General features: G+C 41.0%; 1 protein-coding gene across 1 annotated transcript; it reads left to right on the forward strand.

The window, feature by feature from the left end:
• Window positions 1-1,979: 1,979 nt before the first annotated feature.
• On the forward strand, window positions 1,980-5,643 carry barhl2 (BarH-like homeobox 2). Its single transcript, XM_034699553.1, has 3 exons — window positions 1,980-2,908; window positions 3,595-3,811; window positions 4,996-5,643. The coding sequence occupies exons 1-3, from the start codon at window positions 2,359-2,361 to the stop codon at window positions 5,306-5,308; spliced, it is 1,080 nt and encodes a 359-aa protein (XP_034555444.1). The 5' UTR covers window positions 1,980-2,358; the 3' UTR covers window positions 5,309-5,643.
• The last annotated feature ends 2,729 nt before the right edge of the window (window positions 5,644-8,372 follow it).

The following is an 8,372-nucleotide window of genomic DNA, read 5'->3' on the forward strand; positions in this document are numbered from 1 at the left end:
AGCGTGCAATGTGAAGTCATTCAGCTCATTAGAGAGCAGCTGAGGCCTCAGTTTGCTCCTGATCTTCTCTCCTCCTGCAGACTGTGGCCTCGCTTTGTCGCCGCCTGGTGCTCAAACTCTGCCTGCATCTCATGCGGGAGAAACTCTGATCCACCGAGAGGAGTCCTCTGCACTGATTTACGCTCTCAGATAAAACCTCACTTCACTGACGCTCTTCCTGATGCAACATTGAACTACATTTGTTTTGAATAAAGTGGTTTATTTTTTACAAGGCCTGTAGGAAATAGGAATCTCTGATTTTTGAATTAATTGTAATGAAAAGAGAAGCTGTTCTTAATCAGTTGCATTCTGTGGAAAAAAAGTAACCGGGTTGTATAAAAAAAAGAAGCCATGAAGGTGTAAATAACAAAAATACAAAGGCAATTAAAAATGCAACTACACAACTTTTATGCAAATCGAAGCATTCCGCTTATGTATTTTTCTAGTGCATAGCAATGTAAGGAATTTTTAAAAATCGACTACAACAAGTTAAAAACTTGACGTATGTTTGTTTCTTTTATGCGTAATGGCGAGAAAATGCATTTGTCCCCCTCTTATAAATACGATTTGTTTATTGAAACCATATTTCATGCAAAGAGGTGAAAATTAAGAAATTAATATTTTGGTCATGTTGCTACAAAATTAACAATCAAATTTGGAACAAACCTACAAATCCGGTTGAAAAGCATCATCCGTTTCACTCCAATAATCACCATCAGCACCATCGTCATCATCAACCTGCTGGGGAGGAGGAAGAAGAAGAGGAAGAAACAGAACAACAATAATAATAATAAAAGTATAGTAGGCTAGCCCCGCTGCATGATTCATCCTCAAATTCCGGAAAGCGCGGAGGCTGATGTGGAGAAAGAAAAAATCGATCTGCAAATTTTTTTTTACGTCCGCACACAAAAAAACTGAGGAGCACGAGCGTGCATTCACCTATCTGAGAGAAGTGTCTTTCCTCACGAACACACACATGATCCGGAGAGTGTGCACTCAGCCTCCCTGCACACACTCTGTCAGCTGCACGTGCCGCACACTTTTCCCCCCTCCATATCCCTCAAATCCACGTCGGTGGGGAAAAAAGTGCTGAATTTCCTACTACCTTTGAACGCTCATTAGCACCTCATAATGACTTTACTAATTAGGATGACATGGTTATTAACAAGACGCGCTGTCATGACAGTCACCAGCACTCCTCCTCATGCCTAAATCTGCCGACCTCGCGCTCTGTGAATATATCCAGAGAGAAGGATGCCATCCGTGACACCGCGAGCGCACAAGATGCAGGGCGCGAGCAGGAACGAATTTTCAAATTTAAAAAGTCATATTTAAATAATGTTTCCATTCAAAACAAGGTCTGCATTTTCACTAATTTAAAGAATGACAGCAGCTGAGCCTTTTAAACTATTACTCACATCTAATCTGCTTTGGAAAGTTTAACAAGATGGATAAATATTCTGGAAAGATTCAATATTTAAATGATTTGTAAAGAAAAATTATATATTTATGATTGATTCTGCCATAGAGCTGGAGCTGCTGTACAGCCACTCCAGGATTTTTGCCTTTCAGTTTGATTCAAACAAATTATTTAAAGGTCATCATTATTTTTTCTTCTTTCTATCCACCGTTTTTTTTTAGTCTTTTCTATGAAATTGAATAAAAAACTATTTAAAGCATGGCCTTAAAGCACATGCCTGTTTTCCCAGCTTTTTTAAAAAGACCTATTCCAGAATTAAACTCAATTCAATGGTTGGCTTGAACTGTCTAGATAAAGAAACAACTCCCTGATTGGTGTGGTGCCGGAGCCGGTCAGGATGTGAGCCAATGGCAGCGCAGGGAGGAGGAGAGGAGGGGTTGAGGAGAGGAAAGGCGTCGAGTGTTTATTATAAAGGAGAAAATATTAATTCCCCCTCGCCGTGGGCCGTGACGTCAGTATAGGAAGTCATTGTAGAGCAACACTGGAGCGATTAGCAGCAAAAAGGGGGAGCCTGATGTCGAGGAGTCAGCCCTATGTATATCTCTCTATACGCCTCAACTTTTAACACAAAGTTCAATATCCAAACACAAAAAGCGACGTGGACTACGCAGACCCACACTTTGCTTTTCCGCATTTTCCCTGAATGTAACATCTTGGACCATACACCGGCTGTGTGAGCCGCTTCTAAACGTGGATTTTCTCTCTCTCTTGGGTTTATTTGTCAGCTCTTTCCGTTTTTAATTTTTTTTCTACCTCCGAGTTAATTTTGCTGACTTTCTTCTGATCTGAGGAGAAGCGTCTCACTGTTGTTATGAAGGCTTCTTCTCTCCTTTCTTAACATGGAAGCATCCAGCGGGTCGAGTTTTGGGATAGACACTATTTTATCCGGCGCGTCAAACTCTGGTAACCCTGTGCTAATGAACGGAGACTTTCGGCTCGGCGACAGCAGGACAGCGGATTTCAGGAGCCAGGCGACCCCGTCACCATGCTCGGAGATAGACACTGTGGGAACGGCCCCCTCATCCCCCATCTCGGTCACCATGGAGCACGCCGCCGAAGCGCATCTGGTCCAGGACAGCCTTCAGCATCACCACCATCTCCACAACCAGGCGCAGAGTTTACCGCTGTCGCCACAGCAGCAGCCGCTCGCCGGGGCCGGCTGCGCCCCGAGGACTGCCACCTCCTCGTTTCTAATCAAAGACATTTTAGGAGACAGTAAACCACTGGCAGCCTGTGCACCTTACAGCACCAGTGTTTCCTCACCACATCACACGCCAAAACCAGAAAGTGCCACGGCTCCGGACGGCTTCAGGCCCAAGTTGGAACAAGACGAAAACAGAAGCAAGTTAGACAAAAGAGACGACATACAGAGTGAAATGAAATGCAACGGTAAGAGCATTTATATATCTATTTCTTGTTCAAGAGAGATTGTATAGTAGTTGTTTTGTTTGATAAAGTAACACTGAAGAAAATTATTCTAGGCTACAAAAAGTGTAGCCAACAAAACAAAACATTGCGCAGGATTCGACCAAAAATATAAAAATTAAAGAGCAACTATTAATAATAATTACAATGAAAAAAATAAATATTATTATTGTGTCTTATTCTTTGTATGGCTCTCAGCCTCCTTTATTAGTCTAATAGATGTGAAAACAGATGTAAGCCTGGTGATTTTCCCCGCGCGCGAGGCCTCCCTAGTGGGTCAATTAGAGAGATTATTGTTCTTCCTGGAGGGGGGATCATGGAGCACTGAAACACAGCTACAAATAGAGATGGATTGACATATTGATTTCTCGTTCTCTGAAGAAAAAGAAGCAAAAAACTTCAAATGACAAATTCACACAAATGCCTTTTTATTGCTTTGCTCCTGAACCACACGCATGAGTTCAACACTTTGAGGAAGAATTAGCCTGCTACGGAAGTTTGTAAAGTTTGTCCTGAGGCATGTGAGGATTTACTGTTGACGTACTTGAGCTCAGTATTTATAATATGAATAACTGAAATTTTAGACAAGCAAATTAATCATTTCCTAAGCAGGCCCGATTACTAATCATGTTTTTGTTTTTGGACTACAGAAGAGGGAGACCGAGAGATCTCCAGCAGCAGAGACAGTCCTCCGATGCGCACGAAAAAGCCTCGCAAAGCACGGACAGCCTTCACCGACCACCAGCTCAACCAGCTGGAGAGGAGCTTCGAGCGACAGAAATACCTCAGCGTGCAGGACCGCATGGACCTGGCCGCAGCTCTCAACCTGACAGACACACAAGTCAAGACCTGGTACCAAAACAGACGGTAGGAAAGCACAGACTCATCACTGAGCGAGCCATTAAGTGCAGACACAACAAACACACACACGAGTCAGACACACACACATACACATACACAACAAGGTCCCTCAGGTGCAAGAACAGAGAGTTTCAAGTCTTTTTATCAGGGAAATAATCCATGTCAACAGTTTTAAAATCATCTGGACATGTACTGTAACATTTCATCATTTTTTAAATGATCTCAGTGTGTTCAGGGAGTTGTTAAATAATTAAAGAGTCACCACCAAATGTTTCCTCTGAGGACACAGACATTTTCTATCCACTGGTCAAATTTATCTTCAATATATTTTTATTAAACACCATGGATTATTTATTAGGCGACCAGTTAAACATTTGACATGTTCTAAGGTTTTATTTTGCCTACGATTTTACCGACAATGTTTTCGCCATGCACACTCTGTGTGGGATTTTATTCTAAACGTATTCAAATCGTTCTCGGTCCATGGTAGGCCCGGTTATTTACTGCAGTTACAGTTTGAGTTAAAAACTCACATTTCTAAATTGTACAGCCTGATTTAATTCATGCTGTCCTCATGTTGTCAATATTATCATTTCAAAATAAAAGTCATTGCTGATTCATGTCCGGATTGAATTTGGGAAAAAACGAGAAAATAAAATATCTGTAAATGTGTTTTTATCCTGATAAAAAAATTTTTTTTTACGCCAACAGCATCACTAATGTTCATATTGTATTTAAACATTAAATTATTGCATGTTTTCATTTTTAAAAGTGTCGCTTAAAATGTTCCAACACTTTTTGTTTTTAATCCACACGCTGGAAAAAATCCTTGTGTTGATTAAAATTATATCACCCGCAGATTTTAAATCATGCAACTTTTTTTATATTTTGCCTGCGACTCTCCAAAATAAAGGTGTAATTATATTCTTAATTATAGAGTCTGGGTTAATAGGTAGATGTGGGAGAGAAGTGTGCTTTGATAAGTTTGGACCAAAGCACATCATCAGAAGATACCTCAGACTTGTATCTTGGTATTTCCCAATTTTTTCTTTGCCTAATTAAACCTTACGCATAAATTGGTGCGCGCCATAATTAGGCCTCTGCGTGCCAATTAAAGAGCCGTTTGGGGATTTAAGGAAAGAGCGCAGTGATTAAATAATTCATCTGTTGTATTTTGATCTGATTTCCAGGACGAAGTGGAAGAGGCAAACGGCGGTGGGATTAGAGCTCCTGGCTGAAGCAGGAAACTACTCGGCCTTACAGAGAATGTTCCCGTCGCCATATTTCTACCACCCGAGCCTGCTGGGCACCGTGGACAGCACGACGGCAGCCGCGGCGGCCGCAGCCATGTACAGCAGTATGTACCGGACTCCTTCCGCCCCGCATCCCGGTCTCCAGAGACCTCTGGTCCCGAGGGTGCTCATTCATGGCCTTGGGCCGGGGGGGCAACCGGCACTAAACCCCCTCTCTAACCCCATGTCCGGCACACCGATTCCGCGATAAAACACGAGAAAAGACGAGCACAGACGATGACCAGAAACCTGGTTGAACACGTGATGTGATGTGAGTAACTGCATCGGATCCACATTGCAGGACTTTCTCTCCCCCCCCCCAAAAGACACATTTAAAGACATTTACAGAAGTAAAGGAGGTATTTAATATAGGCCTAAAAAGCCCAGTCCTATAAAGACTTTCTGTCCGGGCCGAGACAGACACCAGGACTGCTCATGTCTGATTGTTTGTTTGTTTGTCTTTTGTACAAATACACTTACATTAGCAAATAAACTTATAAAGTTTATTAGATGGAGAAGAACGGAATGAATAAAGAAGTAATGATACTAATTCGACTGTAGATGTTTCTGTTGAAAGGAGAGTTTAAATTTCATTTTTTACGCAAACTTTCAAACGAGGAGCTGCAAAAAGAGTAAAAATAACTTGATCAAAAGCAGATTATTAATTTATCAACTCGGGCGTTGGATTACTCTGAATAGTTTATTAGCGATTAAATCCGAATATCTATGGCCTATTATAAAAACATTTCAAATATTTCTGTTTTTTGTCTAATCTTATTTTTAAAAAATATATACAGCAACCTAATGTGTAGGCAGTTCATTGTGTCATTACAATTGTTTTTGCGTTTAATCCACATAATCCCCTACATTATTTAGGCTGAATTATTTTAATGACTGAAATAGACCAACGTGAATGATTTTCTATTGCACCATATGGTCTCAAAAATGGACGGAAATTAGTTTCAAACTTGATAACAGACTAGAGGTCACTTTTTTTTCCACGCCTTTATATTTGTGTTTAGCAGCACATATACATATGGATGCGCAGCAGCTGATTGGTGCTGGGCTGAATGGTTTTGATGAGTCGGGGATACTGGGAATGTGGCCTTGGCTTAGCAGCTGTTCCCTGGGAGCGCAGCAGACAATAAGCCTGAATTTCTCAGCGTGAGCGACCAGGACAAGAAGCCTGCAAGAAAAAAAACATGCAGATAATCTGCTCAGTCACAATAACCAATAGCGGTTGGTGAACTTGTTTCAGGAAGTTTCCAGGGGAAATAATCTGATGTGACCTTAATTCACATTATTCTATTTCTCTGTGTCGTTTTAAATTTTTGCATCCCTCTTGCATCATCTGCGTGTGTGCGTCATTTGGCACCTTTTCGTAGATTTAATTTTTTAAGTTTGTGCGTAAAAGTGATCATCTCCTCTTCCTTTTCAACGTTTTTGCCCAAGTGTTTCTGTACTGTTCAAACTGCTTCTTCAAGAGCACAGCTAAACAAATAGAGCGCGTATGTGAAATTAAATGTTATCAAAACACTTTGATTTTATTTAGCCTCCTCTGAGCGCGCACCCCGGAGAATATGGTGGGGAGGCTCTTCGTGTGAATTAGCGCCTCGGGGCTCGTTTGTTTGGGTTTCTCTTCTTTGAACATTATTACAGTGAGCCAAATTGACCTTTGCTGCTTTGTATAAAAAGCAAAGAATGTATGCAAACCTAAAGTAGCTATACACACTTCATTTTTATATTTTTAACACTGCATTTTGAAGAGTTTATGAGCGCGTATTTTTGCCTTTTCTTTGGTTGTAGATATTTTTATTCAGCTCATATTAGAAAAAAATACAACTCTGCGGAATTTACATGCCCGTTCTGGAGTGTAATTTAAATATTTATCTGCTAAGCAAAGCGGTCATGCACACGGACCGACAGCCAAAAAACTCACACATGACAGTTTGCCAGTGGTAGCAGTAAACACAGGCTTAAGTTGATCTGTTTCTTAATACTTTGAACACATGTGAATGTCGCCTGTTTAAGCCGTCTGCTTGTCATTCACTGCATGGACAACTCTCTCTGTGTCATTTTACGCACAGTCTCGCTGGGTTAATTTTCTGAAGCTTGAATGCGTGGACTTCTCCTTTAAGTACACATTAGACCCATTACATGCGCTTAACTAAATAACCAGAATCACGATTATTATTGGCTGGAGTGTCCACAGCACAATTATGGCGCGCTCCTCGTACAGTACACTCAGACTAATTACACTAAATACAGCGTCCATTCTCATTAAATTCAAGCTTTATGGATAATAAAGCCAACAATCGTCAGAGCATTGCAGGATGAATCGCTCCTTCTTGGCCTTATTGGAATTTAGTGCGAAAACATCCCTGGCCTATATCAGCACTGTTGAAAAATATTAGCCTACCATATTGACCCTACAGCTTGTGCCCATTACTGCAGTATAGAGCCGACGCATGTTGTTCATATGCATGACTTCTGCAGCATCATTTATTTATTGCACTCTGCGGGTGGGAGGGTTGGGGGTGTCGGCGGTTGTGCGGGCTGTTCCAATTCATTAATAATAGCCTAAGCCATATACAGCAGCACTGAATTAATAGGATGCTGACTGCTCGTGCTACCTGGTAATTTTGGGCGTTGCTATAATTTTTTTCTGGATTTTCTTTTAGCAGTTGCGCAAATTTATCGCTCAAGACAAAGCAGCTTTCAGTCAGTATGAAATGGGTCACTGTGAGGCTGAGTTAAACTGTCAGCTTGAGGCTTCCTGGCATGTCCTGCATTTGTTATTGACTCGGTCAACAGCAAAATAAATGTAAAATATTTGTGTTATGATTTAAATCCGCGCTGGATGAGGTTTGAAGACGTTACAATGCGAGAGGTTTTTAACCGACAAACCTTAAACACAACCTTTGAGATATTTTAGAAAATTCTGGGGACGCAGAGTTAAATTTCATAAAATTCTTCTGTTTGTTGCTGAATCCAAACGGAGTTTTTGGGATAAGAAGAGCAATACTTGAGAAAACACAATCAGTGGTGGAAAAAAGCGCAGCAGACTTGAATAAAGAGGATTAGGCCTTTCTTTTACATGGCGCATATTATCCACAACAGATGGGCTTTAGAGAGACGTTTTCTTCTTCTTGCCTCAAGGAACCTCGTTGGGCACTTTAATTGCCATTTTTTCCAACTGATGTAATGGTGGGATATCTTTTTCATTACAATAATGAGGTAACACTTGCTCTCCTTGGCCTCTCATTATCACATCT

This window comes from Notolabrus celidotus, chromosome 2 (genome assembly GCF_009762535.1).
Source record: "Notolabrus celidotus isolate fNotCel1 chromosome 2, fNotCel1.pri, whole genome shotgun sequence".
NCBI classification, from domain to species: domain Eukaryota; kingdom Metazoa; phylum Chordata; class Actinopteri; order Labriformes; family Labridae; genus Notolabrus; species Notolabrus celidotus.